This window comes from Lissotriton helveticus, chromosome 8 (assembly GCF_964261635.1).
Source record: "Lissotriton helveticus chromosome 8, aLisHel1.1, whole genome shotgun sequence".
NCBI classification, from domain to species: Eukaryota; Metazoa; Chordata; class Amphibia; order Caudata; family Salamandridae; genus Lissotriton; species Lissotriton helveticus.
In genome coordinates, this window is record NC_136069.1 from 229,634,275 (window position 1) to 229,653,615 (window position 19,341).

At 44.9% G+C, this 19,341-nt stretch overlaps 1 protein-coding gene across 1 annotated transcript in view; it reads right to left on the bottom strand.

Annotated features, from left to right (window-relative positions):
• The window catches only part of CWC15 (CWC15 spliceosome associated protein), a 78,139-nt gene that overhangs the window by 19,484 nt on the left and 39,314 nt on the right, over positions 1-19,341 (bottom strand). The window contains exons 4-5 of the mRNA XM_078656977.1: positions 7,596-7,684; positions 514-621 (exon numbers count right to left, since the gene is read on the bottom strand). Of these exons, the coding sequence (XP_078513103.1) occupies positions 514-621; positions 7,596-7,684 (197 nt within the window). The remainder of the gene's footprint in view (positions 1-513; positions 622-7,595; positions 7,685-19,341) is intronic.

Below are 19,341 nucleotides of genomic sequence, written 5' to 3' on the forward strand. Positions count from 1 at the left end.
CCCGCTCGCGGTGCTCAACGTCAAGTTGGTGACCACGAGCAAGCAAAACGACATCTCGGCGAGACTTTTTCCTCGTTCGCGATCAGCAACATCAAGTTGCTGATCATGAGTGTGGAAAAAAAATCTCCTGGCGAGATTCTCAATGCGGCGAGGTCAGGTTTCTCATTGCGTGTGGTTGTGTATGCTCGCGACCGCTCGTGATGAGAAACTACCAGTCCGCGTTGAGAAAGCTGCCGCTCGAGTAAAAAATCTACTCGAGCATCAGAAAAAGACAGCTCGCACTGTGCGAGATGCCGTTTTCAATGATTGCACAGTGCAGACAAGCATCCGGCACTGTGCAATCATCCCGAACAGCGTACTACGCAGTTCGCGTAGCACTACGCGTATCTCATGTAGTGCGAAGTGCGCTACGTGTAGCGCTACTACGCCCAGGGTTAGTCTTGTTACTTTCTTAAACGTCTGTGGAACCTGGAGCTTCACTACAAATTGATACACAATAATAGTAGTGCCTACCTTGCGGGCCTGCTCTTCTGCACGCTCTTTCTTTATTTTGTCAAGTTCGGCCTGAAGAGCTGCGTTTTCATCATCACTGTCATCATCGGAATCATCGTCGTCATCTTCCTAAACTCATCAAGAAACAAAAAATACATTTCACATTGCCTGAAAATACAGACCGTAACAAACACGAGCAAGAACACATATTATGGGAACAGATGAATAATACAAGATTAACTGACAAAAAACAATCTACTGATTATTCAGTGCAGAATAATTTGCAAAAAAACTGTAAACACAACAAAATGACTTGCATCAAATCGCAGCACTGGGTTGAAATGGTGCTGACTTAACACAATGCCTCAGGCTAAACAATAATTGGAGGATGAAGAATAAAAAAGAAGCTGTTTAGGATAAATGAGAATGTGGCATTAGAGAATACCCCCCTTGAAAAACTTTTATTACGACAAAACTACTAACTAAGCACATAAATTCAAATCTCCTGAATTCTAATTGACCTGGTCTCCTTAATAAAATGGGCAGAATTAAATCAAGATTTCGATCTAGTATGAGCATGTCAACAAACAAAAAAGATAACAAATTGCCTACAATGACTGGCCCTTTGCAAACAAAGGCATGCGAAAAAACACCCCAAGGAAGAATGTGGTTCTTTGACTTTAAGGTTAATCTTTGGATGGAACCAAATCTATTATTCAAATCTATTAGAATGTAGACATACACAACAGTAAGTGAATGCCAAGAAAACGTGGCTATTATGTGAGGATGTGGTAATGCTGGAAAGTAATGGTAGCGGATTTCACAGACACTATTGCAAGAGTGTAAGAGGCACTCACAAATCAAACATGAACAATACCACAATCTTTAAGTATATGGAGAATCTTGGATTCAGCACCCAGTGAACCGTGAATTCAAGCCATGCGCAGAGTTTGCATTTACTAAAATATAATAAGAGACAAGAACCTGCTTTCATTCAGTAGAAAGAGGTTTAACGGCGATAGGGATTTGAATTGATGTGGAAGGTTCAAATATTCATGCTAACTGGCCTATAGCATAAGCATGCTTGTACTACCATGTGACTGCAAGGTTCCATAATCCGCAACAGTTTAATCACATTTCTAACTGTCTGGAACTGAGACGACTCAAAGATTAATTGAATACTGGAGCAAAAGAAGTCTCTCCGTTGTCACGGTTACCACGGTTTTCAGTATCACTAGTCATAGTCAGGAAAGTGGTGCATAAGCAGCTGATGAGGACTTTTGAAAGAGTATTGGGAAAGGGTACTTGGAAGACTAAGAAGTACAATAGGTGGATCATCATGTGTGTGCTGCTCTGGCATTGCTGGAACATAGCAGCGTTCACCAACCAGTTGTCCAGCTACAGATCTACGTGTGGATGATGCTGAAACTAAAACATTCTGGAATCACTTTTAATGCAGATTGGATTCCAAATGGCAAAAGAAAAAATGATAATGTTTTTCAGCTATCACATACCTCAGGTATTTGCTGTGTATATGCATTAGGATGTGACAGAACGTATATATGGATTAGGATGTGACAGGGCGTATAGTTCAAATCCATCACTGCCAGAATGTCACTTTCTACCAGGAGACAGGAGACCAGAAGACAAATGACACCCTTGAGTTCCACCACCTTGATTTTGGTAGTCGAAATGTGTGAATTCAGAGGACGCACAACTAAAATGTGCCTTGGTGCGACATCCGTATTCAGAAGGAAACATAATACCCCATGGCATTATTTGTGTGATGGAACTGGATCCCTTGTGCAATAATGACTGGATTATCATCCTGCCACAAACCATGGTATATATCAAAAACAAGGAGTGAAAGGCAATTACTGTTCTAAAGAGGACAGAAGGTCCAGACACGACCTGCCCTGAACATGCATTTAAATGAAGAATTGTCGTGCTGTTCCTAGCGAGAAAAAGGATTGGTACAGTCAGTAAATGGATTATGAGAGGGTGGTCAGAAGTTCACCCTGGGAATCCATTATGTTGGATTTAATGCCCTCACACACCCTTTCAGGTGTCATGCTTCATCATCTGGGCTTGCTCCTCGTTGGGTCGGCGGTGCAATACCCAACGGGCAACACCTCAAAGAGGGGCTCTTTGGCGGAGATCTTTTTCCAACTGCCGTATAGATGAAGTGCGGGTATGGGGCCAGATAAAGGTGGTAGACGTGGGTTTTTTTGTGAGTTAAAATAAAGCTAGTGATCCCTAGTTTACTTTATTCAGAGGGCCACTGCTTTGTTTAAAAAAAGGATTACCCTGGAGGGGAGTAATGGAAATTAATGTTTCCAACTCTGATCCAGAGGTTTTCGTAGTCAGGTCAACATGTTTCACGCTATATGGAGTATATCAAGCGATTCTTCAGGACCACTATTGACTGTATTAGCAAGTATCTAAATGTGAGGGAAACTGTCTACGCTAATTTCTATGAGGTGTGGTGTGTATATACTCCTATGGCTACCACAATATGTGTATTCAGGAAGGATTATACTATTATATTACCCTTCTTGCGTTGTGATTGTCAATACCTAAGGTTAAAAACAATCGAACAACGACAGTGTCCAGCGGGTAAAGCTTCAGGGAGATCTTCCACCATGAGGTTGGTATTATCCTGAGCTGCGTCTCTAGCACCTACCCATCGCCGCTTCCACCCGGTTCCAGCGGTGGAAGATCTCCCTGAAGCTTTACCCGCTGGACACTGTCGTTGTTCGATTGTTTTTAACCTTAGGTATTGACAATCACAACGCAAGAAGGGTAATATAATAGTATAATCCTTCCTGAATACACATATTGTGGTAGCCATAGGAGTATATACACACCACACCTCATAGAAATTAGCGTAGACAGTTTCCCTCACACTTAGATACTTGCTAATACAGTCAATAGTGGTCCTGAAGAATCGCTTGATATATTCCATATAGCGTGAAACATGTTGACCTGACTACAAAAACCTCTGGATCAGAGTTGGAAACATTAATTTCCATTACTCCCCTCCAGGGTAATCCTTTTTTTAAACAAAGCAGTGGCCCTCTGAATAAAGTAAACTAGGGATCACTAGCTTTATTTTAACTCACAAAAAACCCCACGTCTACCACCTTTATCTGGCCCCATACCCGCACTTCATCTATACGGCAGTTGGAAAAAGATCTCCGCCAAAGAGCCCCTCTTTGAGGTGTTGCCCGTTGGGTATTGCACCGCCGACCCAACGAGGAGCAAGCCCAGATGATGAAGCATGACACCTGAAAGGGTGTGTGAGGGCATTAAATCCAACATAATGGATTCCCAGGGTGAACTTCTGACCACCCTCTCATAATCCATTTACTGACTGTAACAAACCATGGTATGCCAATAACCAGAGGACTTCCCGACAGAGTGCCATGGTCAAAAGGAATGAAAGCATTGCCACCTGTTAGTGGGGCCAAAGCCTCTGGGGTTTCGACCTTAACTGCTGCCACCAAAGGAATGAAGGACACCAACACATTTGTTGCTGCTGCCATGCAGATGGCTTCTTTCCTGATCCTGTTATTGAGGTTTGTGAGATGCCTCTTTTCCAAGTGCCAATCTGGAAGAGAGTCATTGGAGGATGGAGCTATAATATGAAACAGAACGTTGCTGAAGTGTCCAGTGGCTATTTTTTTAAAGCGCTCAATTGAATCATCTACAGAATGGTGATAGAGGTGACTTCCAAAAAAGGGCCAGTTGAGAACATGGCTTTGAACCTCATGCAGAAGGTAAAAATGCAGTCAGAAATGATGCTGCAAGACTAAGGGCGTGTTGTATCAACGGGTCTTACTCATTCTGTTTGTATGGGACAATAAATTGATATATTAGGGCCTTTGCTGCCAGAGCACTGCCTACCAGCTGTTTCGGCACCCTACAAGGAAGAATGCAAACAGGTTTTGGATGTTACTTTGTGAAAGAAAATGGGTCATTAGCTGGAGAGGATGAGAGTCCTTCTCAAGTAATAAGTCCAAAAACTTGTCAGATCTAATACACAAGTTCAATAACCAAACCTGGGATGCACCCCTGGTAGCTACGACACAGAGCAGACATTCTTAACTTAAGCAAAAGTCAAAGTACTACCCAATAAAAACCCTACAACTAACTTAATAATAAAAATGACACCAAAACGGTTAATTGTCAATAACGAGAACTGAAGATATGATTTTAGGGCAACAATAGCCAAAAAAAAAGAAAAAAGTAAAGTGCCAAACAGAAGCCACTGTTCAGGGTGACCCTAATGGAGGTCAGATACACCAAGCACTTAAAACTTTTATCTCATGAACTAGTCTCTGAAATGGAAGTTAAAATGCTCCAGCTGGGCAAGATCCGTCGAAGTAATTTCAAAGTTTTCATTCTTTTTGGAGCAGCTACTCTTGGTCTCTTCTGAGGTTTCCAGGAACTCCAGGTCAGCATCTAGGGATCATTACTCGCTCCTACTGGTCAGCTAGTCAAGCCAGAAAATCTTGCTGTTTGTTGTGTCCCTGTAACCACACAGGATGTTAGCCACTTGGCCCTTGGAGTCAACCTAACATACCTTGGTGCAGTGGGAGATTCGCCGACATTTCACCACGAGACAAACACTAACACACTCTTGACACCGGTGTTTTTCCTGCTGCAATTGCAGTTATTTTGCCACCTACAACTGCAACGCTGTTTAAGTGCTGCAGTGTAAGGCGCAAAATGGCAGTCAGCATTATTAACATGAGCCAAAGTCCACATACCCAAGTGGAAGCAGGCCCAGCGCTTCATGTCTGCACACAGGTCAGCTCACAGACAGTAGGTCCACTTCTCTTCTGTAGGTCCAGATGTGTTTTCATGGCCTTGGGGTAATGTTCTACTTTCGTAGGCTAGCCAATGGATGGGGGTGATACTTTGCCACTCCAAAACCAATGAGGAAAAAAGTTTTCATGGGCAATCCTTCCCACTTTGTCACCTCATCTTGTTTGCCTTAATGCAAACTGTCCCACAGTGAACTATTTTTAGTAAAGCCCTTGACCGTGGATAGTGTCTCAGCAGAGGGTTGTCCAGGGGATGAGCATTTCCCTCCTCCTTAACCACACCAAATATGTGGTGCTGGGACCAGCTCCTCCCCTCCCCGGGCTAGTGCTAAGTTGGCCAGGGAAACAAAGGCTTCTCTTCCCCATTCCACCCCTTACACCCAACTGGCAATAGTCCAAGATAATGAAGTTCCTGAACCCTCCCCGGTTGCGTTCGGAGTCTGAAAGATGTCCCATACCTCACATCCAGGTTGTCCTGCCGAATGGCTTAAGCCATAGTTTCTGCTCTGGGATTAGTTTTCACACCTGATTTATGGGAAGCACGGACAGAAACAAGTTGATGGCAGGCTAAAGCTAATTTGCCCACTGGAGTTTTAGGAAAAGACAAACTTATTAAAAGTTACTTTTCCTAAATACAACTTCACAATTCCTTACATTTTCATAATATTAAAAACAGTGCTTAAATCATTACTGTAGCTTATTCCTAACCAGAGTTTTCAGATATAGTATTTTACCTGAACTTTAGTTCTTCTCATAGGAGAAGCTATAACCCTTTACTGTGAAAATAGCTTTTGGGGACTAGTCACTGTAAGAACATGTCAACACTAAATTATTGCATATACCACTTCTAAGTTCTAGGCACCCTACCTTGTGGCCTACTTAGGGATCATTTTAGTATCTAAAAAGAAGGTTATTTTTGGTCAAAAAATGTTACTATGACAGGTTCCCCGGAGGTTTAAAATCTGCAGTAGCCAGGCTACATAGAAATGCCTGAAGCCATGTTTTGTCAGCCTATTGTATGGCACCACATGTGCTGGAGTTCACAGGTGACATTTCAATTTCCATGCTTTTGATGTATTTCACCTTATTAATATGGCCTTTTGGGACAGTTATATTAATCAATGTTATCATGTTTTATGGGTCAGAGCACATAGCATACACTTGAAACTGAAAAGCAGTGCCTTGAGTGCAAAATTCAAATGCCAGTTAGCAAAAAAAGGGGAAGATCATCCACAAAAAGGGATTTTCTTTCACTGTGATTTCCTAAACGTTTTCCTATGTTCTTCAGGAAAATAACAAATGATCTGTTCAAGGCCACCTCAATGCTGATGCCCACAGTGGTTGGGTAGTGATGAAGAATTAGAAATACACCACTGCAGCCTCATCTTTATTCAACATAACATATAAATCTGCAGAAGTGGGCTATAATGTTCACAGGATTAATGGTCATTTACAAGAATTGTAACAAGTCTTAATTGTAAATCCCACGGGAAGAGAAGAAAGCAGATCCTGGGGAACGAGCCTCTAACGATATCTTTGATTTATCCTTAGCTTCACTGTGTAGCGGCAGTTGGAATCTTTGAAGTGGCCATGTCTTACTCGATTATGCCCAGCCGTACAGATTAGTAGTGACTGACTCGAAGGGAGTTTATGTCCCAAAAATGGAGCAGCAGTCTACTTTTTTCTTTTTTAGATGTACCCAAAAATGATTCTGCAGATCTTTGTAATACGGCGTGATATGCCTATACCTCTCCGGTGTGAGGGGTATAAAAGATATTTATGATATCCCTCAGAGAGGAAACCCAGGGAGAGTCAGTGTGCAACCTCCCCAAAAAGGCACACTTCATAACGCCTGAGCACCTGGAGTATTAATTTGCTGCCACTGCCAGTCACTGCATGGCCTGGTCTGAAAATGCATCAGTTTTCCTTACTCAGAAAGGTGGTATAGTGTTGGTGTCTCCCACTAGTCTGAACACAGCTATTTTTAGAAACAAAAAGAGAAAAAAGGATGGTCACCTCCGGGACTTACTGGATTGTCAAGTTCACTTAGAGGAAAGACACAGGGCTAGCCAGAAAAAAGTACATGAAAGCGTGATAATAAAGCAAACTGCAAAAAAACAACTAGACTTCTCTTTCCAAAGTAAATGTTTTCCAATCTTTAAGTATCATTTCTCAATTAAGTGTTAATATGACCTGGGATGAACAAGCACTGAACAAAAGCGAATTAACATAGTATAACTAGCATGATGTTGGGATGGACATAAAACTACTTACATCAGTGAGAGGATCATCTGCATCAAGATTAGCTGCAGGAATTTGATCTAGACGAGGCTTTTTGGACACCGAAGATGATGTTGTATGCTCTAAAGAAAAGCAGAGGGTTTTATCCATTTAAATTATAAAAAAAGATCAGCTCCTAAAAAGTGTTGGCAATAGTCAAGTGCATATGAAATAAAAAGAAATGCCTTATATCTGTATGGTGCATGAGATCTATCAAAAGCTTCAAAAAGGGCTTCTATTGTTTGATCGTTGCAAGAAACAAAATAATTTCTATCAGAAAATGTTGTACAAGCGCACACAGTTAGAACTAAATAGGATATTAGATGGGTTTGGCTATTTACACAGACCGAACGTGGTTGAGAGAAGTGTGGAACAGGGATACTGTGAAAAGCCATTAACAGCATAGCAAAAGAATGACTTTTTAAATGAGATGCATGTACACCAGTTACACGTTCAAACATACCTCAGCAAATTTGCATAGTTACACTGCATAGTTAAGATAACGTGAACCAACCATCCTGTGTTCCTGCTACCAGGAGATGTTTTCTTCATTGTTGTTCTGAAGCGAGTCGCCTCGCAAGCAAAAGGACCAGAACCTGGGAGTTGCACAGGGAAGCTTGGGTGAAGCTAAGGGGTGCTGGCTGGCAGATCTTAAGTTTCAGGTGGGATGTACTGGATTCGGAGATCTGAAAGGCAACCTAGGAATATGTTGTGACCACCTTTGTATTCAAATGTCAGTAACCTGTAAAGAACTTTCTTTTTGGCCCAACAGAAGACTTCTGATGATAATTATGACAATCAGTGACAAGCCTCAGGAGATTTTCGGAGGATCTGGTGGCAAATTTTAGAACTTTGACTTTGTTCTGTTGAAAGAATGAGTAGTACAAGAGGCCAAACAGTAGGCTGTTGAAGTAATCCTACTTGCTGAACACTAGTAACTGGATTTGCACCATGACTATTGAATGGGATGTGTGTGTAAAACTTAAGTATAATTATAAACCACCACCTTGCTTGGAATGGGATGGGTGTGTGTGAATCGTAAGTGCATTTAGAAACTCGTGCCTTGATTGCACAAGCTTTGGGTGGGTGAAGGATTTCATCCACAGGGAGGAACTAAAGCAAAGACAGAAACCACAAGAAGAGACAGGCTAGGTGTTGGGAGGGAAGTAGGGATGTTCAAGGGAAGTAGGGATGTTCAAAGGAAGTCGGGATGTTCAAAGGAAGAAAGGAAGTAAAGGACCTCAATTTATTTTCTAAGAGTTAAGCATAAGAAAATTTAGGGGCATCCGGAGACACATGGCTGACATAAGTGTCTGGAGAAGTGGAAAGATTATTAGGACTGAACATTTGAGTGTCTTATTCATAAAGTGGTAAGAGAAGCCAAAAGTTGAGGTTATTTTCCCAAGTGGTGGGGTAGTGTGAAGACAAAAAAAAATTAAAATAAAAAAAGGAGAGCGAGCCCAGGAAAAAGCATTCTGGGACTCAAAATGGTAATGTAGTAGGCAGTGAATTGTTGGATTGCCAGGAGTCAGGATGGGATCAGTCTAAAAAGGTAGGTAGAGACACATTCCAGGGCTGAGCTGGACAGTAAAAGAGGATAAGCTGGTAGGGTGATCTATGGTGCCAAAGTCTGCAGATGGCTAAAAAAAAGTATTGATCTCGATAACAGGTGGCTTGGGTGAGTTGATGCGTCAAGGATCAGTAAAGAGCACCAAAACCTGATTGGAGAGGACGGAGTACATTAATAGGAGTTGAGAAATAGGGATAGCTGGTTGAAGACAAGGCATTCAAATGTCTTGCAAAAGAAAACACAGGACGAAAGTCAGAGGGAGAAGTGCTGGTTGTCAAAGAGTGAGATGGGGTAGCTCATAGTATTATTTTCACCTCTTTTTTTGGAAGAGTGAATACCACCCTGCTTTTGAAGCAAGAGGGAATTTGAGGTAACAATTAAGCAAGCAAATGGATAATAATTTTGGCTATTAAGCGTTGGAAAATAGATTTTATTTACTAACTGGTAGTGAGTGAGGTAGCGGAGGCAACATCGCAAATAAGAAGGCGTGCCAGTAACCAAGTGGGCAAGAGAAGGATAGAGGAATCAATGGACAAACATGGATGGGAGAGCAACACACAGGGCAAGAGTGTGAAGGATGAAGCAGCATCCAAAGGAGAGGGTGAAAGCACAAACTAGTAGTAGGTGTCCGAATGTAAAAGTAAGGATATAAGTCATCCAATCTTATAGGATTTGTCCCTCAGAGGAGGGACAAATGCAAGAAGAAAAGCAAAACCAACAAATAAGAAGCAAGCAAAAGTGATTGACAAGTAAGTAGATGGTATTAATCCTCGCCCTGCATTCTTAAGTCTTGATTACTGAACCAGTTGTGGGCAAGGTATTTCAGAAGAAATCTCATTTACTACTGAATCAAGGAAATTAGCCTGTGTCTAATAAAGTTCCACCAAAAATGCACCACCTTTTCTACACTACAAGGCCCTTAAAAGATGCATGGAATTTGCTTTCCAGTCTTTCAAACCTCATACAAATCTGGGAAGAAAAGCATGTGGTGGAAATATTTCTAAATTGTAACAATCTACTCTCAAAAGAGGATATCACCTACAGCACAAACCTCCCTATACAAACAGCAGCTCAGCTCTCTCTGGAGGCAAAAGATCTCATTTGGCATGCTTGACTATAAGTAGCACATCACATCGGTCGTTCACACCACCTTGCAAGGATAATCCTAAGCAACGACTGCTGCCTTTGTTATATATTTATTTGTATAGCGCCTGAATATACAATGTTTTGATATGCCGCTGCTTGCAGATTTCACCCCAGGCACATCAGCAAAGGCAATTGCGAATCCTTCCCGTTGAAGGAAGGTAAGTATTCAAAAGAATTTTCATATGGCTGGAAAAAACTAAATTCAGGCTATAATTACAGGGAGTAAGTAGCCCTACTTTGGCGCAAATTCCTGCTAACACAGGACTCCAAGCCCGGCACACATTAAATTTGATGCAGGATTGTGCCAAATTCTACTTCCTACTTTTGCAAGCACCTTGGACACTTAACTTACAGTATGTAAGTTACAAATGTTATTCTACTCTCAGTGCCAGTTCGGACCCACTGCTAAACCAGGTCTGCAATAACAGAGAATGGTGGACAATTATAGGCTGGCCATTTAACTAAGATCATGCTGTGACTGGATCGGTTTAGAATAGATCAGTTCATAGCAGATGTACAATTTTTGGAATCAGAAAAAAACCCCAATAATTTATTTTCTACCACTGCAGGTAACTTTTCACAGTATGCCACGCTTGCCCCATAACGGTCTCTTGATGATCACTAAATCTGTATTGCCAAACCAGTCACTTCAGTTAGTAGAATAGATATATGCACATCAAGTATAGATTGCAAACTTTTTCGCAAATGTTCATAAGAAAATGTAATAGGGGGTGGAAGCGTACGATCCAAGAATATTCCATCTAGCTCCGTGTATTTTCAGTGTTAGACTGCAGCGCTTTCACATAAATATTGCATGTCAATGTGTTTTTTAACAAAGTGAAGATGAAAACAACAAATGCATGCTACAATGGAGGGGGAAAAAAAAGTCTCATGATTTTGGACAGTAGCGAGGCAAACTTTTGGATAGACTTCTAAACCTAAGAAGGTATATTTTTAGAAAGAAGATAAATGGTGATTTGTTAATAAATAACTGGGTTACACAATTGTTATAAAATTCTGCATATCGAGCATACAGACCTGCCGTTGTCTACAGTTTTACTCTGTATCAGACCAACGAGAGCTGAAAGGGCAGAGGCCCATACACAGTGCAGTCACCACCGGAGACAAGCACAAAGGAGCAGAAATGGCGAGCCACTCCCTAGGCGGCCTAGACAATGCAGCCCAGGCCTTTGTAGTGTGTCTAATCGTGACTGAGTTGATCCCCGGCGGTTGGAGAGGATGCGAGAGTGGGGGGGCCTGCCAGAGGAACACGCACTAGCTCCCAAACCAAATGTTAACATAGGTGAGGCTCCATCCTAACTCGCAAGGCTGACTGATATTTCCTGTGTGGTTGTGAATGCCCAAAACTAATACGGTCAAATGGTGGAAGACAAGCATTTACAATGCAATAGGTCTCGCAGCATTAAAGTTTGAGTTATTGGCATTGTGTATGACAATGCCAATAGTTATAACTTTCGCAAATGTGACATCTATTGCATTATTACTGCAATATGTGTTGAGAGTGAGTGAGTCAGTGAGTGAGAATGAGTGGGCGAGTCAGTGAGTGAGTGAGTGAGAGTGGGTCAGTCGGTCAGTGAGAGTCTGGACAGTGAGTGAGTGAGTGAGTTAGTGAGTGGGAGAGTCAGTCAGTGAGAGTCTGTCAGTGACAGTGAGTGAGAGAGTGGGAGAGTCTGTCAGTGATAGTGAGAGAGTCAGTGTGAGTGAGAGTCAGTGTGAGTGAGAGTCAGTGTGAGTGAGAGTCAGTGTGAGTGAGAGTCAGTGTGAGTGAGAGTCAGTGTGAGTGAGAGTCAGTGTGAGTGAGAGTCAGTGTGAGTGAGAGTCAGTGTGAGTGAGAGTCAGTGTGAGTGAGAGTCAGTGTGAGTGAGAGTCAGTGTGAGTGAGAGTCAGTGTGAGTGAGAGTCAGTGTGAGTGAGAGTCAGTGTGAGTGAGAGTCAGTGTGAGTGAGAGTCAGTGTGAGTGAGAGTCAGTGTGAGTGAGAGTCAGTGTGAGTGAGAGTCAGTGTGAGTGAGAGTCAGTGTGAGTGAGAGTCAGTGTGAGTGAGAGTCAGTGTGAGTGAGAGTCAGTGTGAGTGAGAGTCAGTGTGAGTGAGAGTCAGTGTGAGTGAGAGTCAGTGTGAGTGAGAGTCAGTGTGAGTGAGAGTCAGTGTGAGTGAGAGTCAGTGTGAGTGAGAGTCAGTGTGAGTGAGAGTCAGTGTGAGTGAGAGTCAGTGTGAGTGAGAGTCAGTGTGAGTGAGAGTCAGTGTGAGTGAGAGTCAGTGTGAGTGAGAGTCAGTGTGAGTGAGAGAGTTAGTGTGAGTGAGAGTCAGTGTGAGTGAGAGAGTTAGTGTGAGTGAGAGAGTTAGTGTGAGTGAGAGAGTTAGTGTGAGTGAGAGAGTTAGTGTGAGTGAGAGAGTTAGTGTGAGTGAGAGAGTTAGTGTGAGTGAGAGAGAGTTAGTGTGAGTGAGTCAGTGAGAGTGAGAGTTAGTGTGAGTGTGAGTGAGAGAGTGAGAGTGTTAGTGAGAATGTGAGAGAGGGAGTCTGTGAGAGTGTGATAGTTAGTGCGAGTAGTGTGCTGGGTGCAGGAAGGCTGACACACCCCACTCCTTCTCTCAGTAGGCCACCAGAAAACACTTCAACAGAAAAGCAACGGGGTCACAGGAAAGGGCAGGAAACACATACACCAAGGGTGTCCACGAGAACCATGAAAACCTCTGCGAAGGCAGAGCCCTACGTAGAAATGCAGCGGCACAGAGTGCTTTTAACACTCCTCACCTCTCCTTCTTTCACATCTACCCTTCTACTGGTTTACTGTTTTCTTTATTTTTTAAACATCCCTAAGCACCAACAAACTTGACCCTCGCCCCGTTCTGCTCTAGGAGTGCCGGCTGCCCTTTGTGTCTGGAGTTCGGAGGGAGCCATCCCCAGAGGACGGTCTCGTGAAGGAACAGTGACTGGGGACTTCCACGCAAACAGTGACCATGGGGAGCAGCAAATTAAGACTGGCAGAAAGGCAAAATCTTATATCCCTTAAATACAGAAATAAATGTTTAAAGAGACGCTTTATTGTGATCATATCTATGAGAGAAAAATATGGAACACAGTCGGAGTGCAAGCCTAAAATTAGCAGTCTGTCCTTCGTTGCAATCTAACCCTTTTTGCTGCGACGGGGAAATGCGCTTGTTTATTATGGGCACAAGACGGCACACGTGATTTTGCTCAGTGAGTATAAAGCCACAGAATTTAAATTTTACAACAGGGCAGTGGATAAGCTGAGACTTTTTTTCAATTGGAAGTGTGTTTATCATTAGTCTGAAGAGCAATAACCCCAACCCCCACTGCCAGGCATAGTAGGTGGGTCCCCTCCCCCTATTTAGTTGCCATGTGAGTTCTTAGGAAAATATGCCGATGTTCGGAAACATCAAAACGTTGTAAGGAAAAAGCACACGTTTTTGAAGGAGCAGTAGTAGGGCTGAGAGAAGAGGAGAGTGTTGGGAAGACTCATTTTTATTAGTCATATCCTGCTTTGGGGAAGGAGTGCAAGGGGGGCCTGCCTTAGACCGAAAGAGCAAAGGACATAAAACAAGTAACAGACAGAGGTACACACAGGTAAGAGCGGCATACAAGCGGGTAAACAGAGACGCACAGACAACAAGAATTACAAATTAGCAGGCTGCTCTCTTGATTTAAACGTGGGCCAGTTAACAAAAAGAATCAAATGGAGTCCAGCCAGCATGGATAAGTGCTCTTGTCAGAAAATGCCCCCGGAATCCCGCCGCGGCCACACCGGAAGTCAGGCAAGGTCGGGGGGTGGTGGGGGGGGGGGGGGGGGGGGGGGGGGGGGGGGGGTGTGTGTGTGTGTGTGTGTGTGTGTGTGTGTGTGTGTGTGTGTGTGTGTGTGTGTGTGTGTGTGTGTGTGTGTGTGTGTGTGTGTGTGTGTGTGTGTGTGTGTGTGTGTGTGTGTGTGTGTGTGTGTGTGTGTGTGTGTGTGTGTGTGTGTGTGTGTGTGTGTGTGTGTGTGTGTGTGTGTGTGTGTGTGTGTGTGTGTGTGTGTGTGTGTGTGTGTGTGTGTGTGTGTGTGTGTGTGTGTGTGTGTGTGTGTGTGTGTGTGTGTGTGTGTGTGTGTGTGTGTGTGTGTGTGTGTGTGTGTGTGTGTGTGTGTGTGTGTGTGTGTGTGTGTGTGTGTGTGTGTGTGTGTGTGTGTGTGTGTGTGTGTGTGTGTGTGTGTGTGTGTGTGTGTGTGTGTGTGTGTGTGTGTGTGTGTGTGTGTGTGTGTGTGTGTGTGTGTGTGTGTGTGTGTGTGTGTGTGTGTGTGTGTGTGTGTGTGTGTGTGTGTGTGTGTGTGTGTGTGTGTGTGTGTGAGAGAGAGAGAGAGAGAGAGAGAGAGAGAGAGAGAGAGAGAGAGACGGCAGCGGAGGGGGGGAGCCTCGGTGCACTTGTGTGTGCGCGTATGGGGGGGGTGTCTCTGTATGTGCGTGCGTGTGCCCTTGTATGTGTGTCTGCGCATGCGTGTATGGTGTTTTGAGCTTCCCAGGAGACAGCGCCTGGCCACAGCGCGCGTGCGCGTGGCAGTTTCAAATCGCCTCCAAGGCGATGCGTGTGGCCAGGATTGTCTCCTGGGAAGCAGACACGGCCACAATAGGTTCTCGGCGAGAACGCGCTTCCACGAGCTTAGCCGAGACCTAAAAAAGTAGGAGAAGAGAAAACGTGGTCGCAAAAGGTGCCACACAATAAAGTAGCATTCTTCGTGTATCCTAGGGGACCAATAAGTGGAGTCGACAGCCCTGAAACGATCGGGCCCTTCCTTTGGCAACATTGACATATCCGGTCATCAGACAACAAATGCTCATAACAACCAGTGAATCCCATAGATCGGGGATTGGAGAGCAGAAGCAGCTTCTTCTACCAGGAAACGTAGACACCATCTTTCATGCTGCATAAATCTGGAAAAAAAAGAGACAAAATCTGGACTCATACTGGGGTGCTGCTCAACAGGGAGAAATATCAGTCAAATCCTCCGAACCTCTAAATGCTGCCACGGTTTTATCTAAAAGGATTAACCTTTCCTCATGAAAAAGGACTTGAAAACTCTCCTCCAAGAGCTGAAAAATGAGTAGAAAATGCCTATCTGGAACAGGAACTACAACAACTGATCGAAAGTCTTCAGTAAAGCATATGGTCCCTAGAGAAAGGCATTGATCAGATCGGTGACAGAGTGGTCAACATTGAGACTACTGTGGAAAATTAGTACGGTCTGGTAAACATTATCTGCGCCATCTTGCCTTTTTCCCCTGATGCCACACTTTTTGTCGTGCGCACCCGCCATTTTAGGTGCCTCGATCAGAACAAACCCTTTTGCATGCCACTGGCCCCCAGCATAGCCCTCCTCCCCCACAAAGCCCGCACTCTGACAACCCCCGCTCGCACATGCCTTGGGTCATAAACCCCTCTTCAGCGCAGCTCTGCCTCAGAACCCCATCCTGTCCCCAGCACGACACCTCCCTTCCTTCCTTTCATGGTCCCAGGCCCTTTTTGATACAAATCCCCTTTTCCTGTGTGCCCGTTTGTCTTCCTCGTTCCCAGGCCGACACCTAGCTCTGCCGATACTGTTCCTTGCCCCTCCCCGTACAGTAGAGAGCTTCCCTCATCAAAGGACCCCCGAGTTGATCAAAGCCCTCACCCTATGAGATCCGACCAAACCCCCACATTCCATGAATCGGCGGAATGTCCAGCTGCGCGGTAGTCATCACCTGTTGTGATCGGGGTGGGGACTTCAACTGTAAATATGTGTGGGAACGGGCCTGAAGGGGAGAGTCGGAGGATATCCCTCCGTACATCAAAGCATTGCCAAGAATGTGTTGTATGTAATAAAGCAATAAACCTGTGTATAAGAGGCCAGGCCTCAGAGATGCGGGTAGAGCACCTCATGACGATACCTGCTGTCTGAACTGATGTGTTCTCCTCCGGAGTGAATAAACCTTGTTTCCTGCCTTCCCGTCTCCAGCGCCTGCCTCTTCATTGATTAATAATTCGTGGGTTAAAGAGGCGATACCGCCGGGCAAATATCGATTGTCCCTTGACCTTAGATTTAACAATTGGCGTCCCAAGCGTGGGGCCCATCAGCGACTCGTGGATCCAGTGGGAGAGGTCCTGACGACAGAGTGAACGACTGCAACGATCGGGAGAGCTCTTGCCCAATAGACCCTCGTCTGGCAGCCGATCATCCGAACTTCACTGGTTCCGAACAGACCTCTCCCGAGTGATCTACGGTCCTGACTGGGAACCATCAGGAGTGCTGCGAGGAATACAAAGAAAAGAGGACGATCGGGCGCTGGATTCGGAAGACAAGAAACTGTCCATACGGTCCGGGTAAGGTCGTGTAGACACGACGAATCACGAAAAAATTGTTTAATTGTTCAGAAAATACTAGTATTACTCTTTGTTGACCAATTTGGAGATTCACTGTCTGCACACGAAGAAACAGTAGGCTCTTTCTCTTTGCAAACAGTGAAGGATAAGTAACGCAGCCAGCGTGCCTATCTTTCTCCCCCACTGATCGTTCATTTGTTCACGAATTATTTTCGGGAGATTTCCCCCTCCCACACTGATTAACGGTTTTTGACCTCGAACTACTGTTCGCGGATTGTTTTCTGGAGATTCTCTGTCTACAAACAGGAAAGAACAGGTTCCCCTTTGCAGATAGTGAAAGGGTAGAGGACGCAGACCTTTGCGGATCTACTTATTCTCCCCACTGGTCGTTTATTTATTGTTTTGATATTGGTTCATGAGGTATTCACTGCCTGCAAATAACGTAGAATAGAAATATTCTGTCTAGTCTTTGCACACAGTGATAAGATAGGCAGTGCTGACTTTTTGTCCCTCGTTGTGAGCTGTCATGTCTGTCTTCTCCCCACTGGTCGATAGCTGGTTCAGCCCGGACCGTTTATTAGAGGTGGATCATCTAGCTCCGCTGGAAGGCACCCCTAATAAAGACATGTTCATAAACTATGGATTAGTTACCATAGCCTATAGTAAACTGTGGCACAGGTATACCAAAGAAAGTCAAGAGAAACAGTGGCCACTGATAGGATCCTTCGATCTTGATAAAATAGAAACGTTAGAAATAGCCCTTCGTGATAATAAGACAACGCCTATTATGCTCGACTGCCTCGGTATGTGGCGCAAAGAAGCAATGCAACGAAAGAATAGAGACGAGGACAGAGCAGGTAAAGGAACATATCGACAGGACGACCCCAGGACACAACGTCCCGAAAGTAATCCCCCGACACTACGCACAGGACGGCCAGACTTAGGGCAAAACCAATGTGCTTTTTGTAGATATGCCGGGCACTGGAAAGCCCAATGCCCGACTCTACTGAACGTGAGTAGGAGCAGAGGACCGACAGGAATAACAGGCCGGCAGAAAGGGAAAAGGCGCGAGACAAAGATGAATCAGACTGACATGGACAGGCCAGATAGAACCACCACGTTCGATTATGCCCGATGGCACAGATTTCGCCAAGCCGATTTCAGCGACATGTTCGAGTCCTCATAGACCAAACAACGCTAAGACGGGAAACCCAGTCTAGCTCTAAATTAACAGACGACAAACCCCGAATAAAGCAGAAAGAATAATGTACACACATGATCAAGCATCCTTACGTTTAGCCAAGTAGGGAAAAGTTTAGGGTATTTCGAGGTAAGGGTTACACAAGTATCCTTCGCCGAGAGGACTAGGGATATTGCCAATGTCTGAAAACCTACTACCTCCTTTCTTCCGCATCCTTATAGGCATATAACTAAAGCCTGCCCCATTGCTCTAACGATAAGTGTGCGCAGCATACAGAAAAAGATAATTATGGCCAATAACTGTTTTATGTTTGTCTTGGGTCTTTTGTATATAATACTTGTACTGTCTCCCCGTCTGAGTTTGTGTGTACGTGATGCATGAATCTGCGTCATCCCTCTGCCTGTGTTACCGTGTTACTTAAACTTCTGTTAACAGAAGCTTTAGCATGGAACAACCTGGAAAGAAAGGAATGGGAAAACGAAATCCATAGGCCACTGATGAACTTGAACTTTTATTTAACATAACGAACAAGAAACAAATAACAGTACGTAATAATAACACCTATCAATGCCCTAACAACAGAAAACGTTTGAAACAAGAATGGTAAACTAGAAAATGAAAGTCAGCAGAACATTCGCCCCCCCCCCCATTCTGGAACCTTCCAAAGTAGGGCAGGGTTACGGCTACGCCCAGCCGGCAGCAACCCATATAAGGCGGGTCCTGCTGCCAACAGTCAGCCAGGAAATCGTAACATAGGGTGGAGCCGGAGGAGAGACAAGGGCCAGCGGGACCCAGCCGGGGGGATCACCTTGACCACACCGGAGAGTTGTAGGGGGGGGAATGTCTATGTCCTCGACCCCTCTCTCTCTCCCCCAGTCCGGCCACGGTGGCGCGTGGGAGTTTCAGGTAGTCCCGCCACATGTCTTCCCGGTCCGGCCACCAATGGCCGGGGACTGGGGCCAACTGGATCCGGCTGCAGCCGATGAGCCAAGGAACCCGTTCATGGGGCCAGAGCAAGGGGCGTCCGGCCGACATCCACCGCAAGCCCGGCCCAGAGACGGACGGGACATTTTTTTCCTTTTCTCCTCCGTAATGGCCGCAGCAACACGCCCGGCGCCACTTGAATAATGGCTGCGACAACTCTGGGGGGAGGGATGTCTTGTACATACCTCTGCGAAAATTAGTCCAGGTCGGGCTGGGAGGGAGAGGCGACGCGGACGAGCCTCTCCCACCTCCACGGATAGGAGGTTTCCCAGCCCCCGGCCCAGCGCCGAACTCCTCCAGCCAGGCGGTGGTGCCAATACCTGCGTAGCACCGAACATACCATGGTGGCGCCCCAGTACTTGCGCAGCACCGAACATGCAACGGCTGCGCCAATACCCGCACAGCACCGAACATGCACCGCAGGTGGCCATACTTCCGCAGCACTGAACATGGGTTCACTCCAAAAGGTCTCCT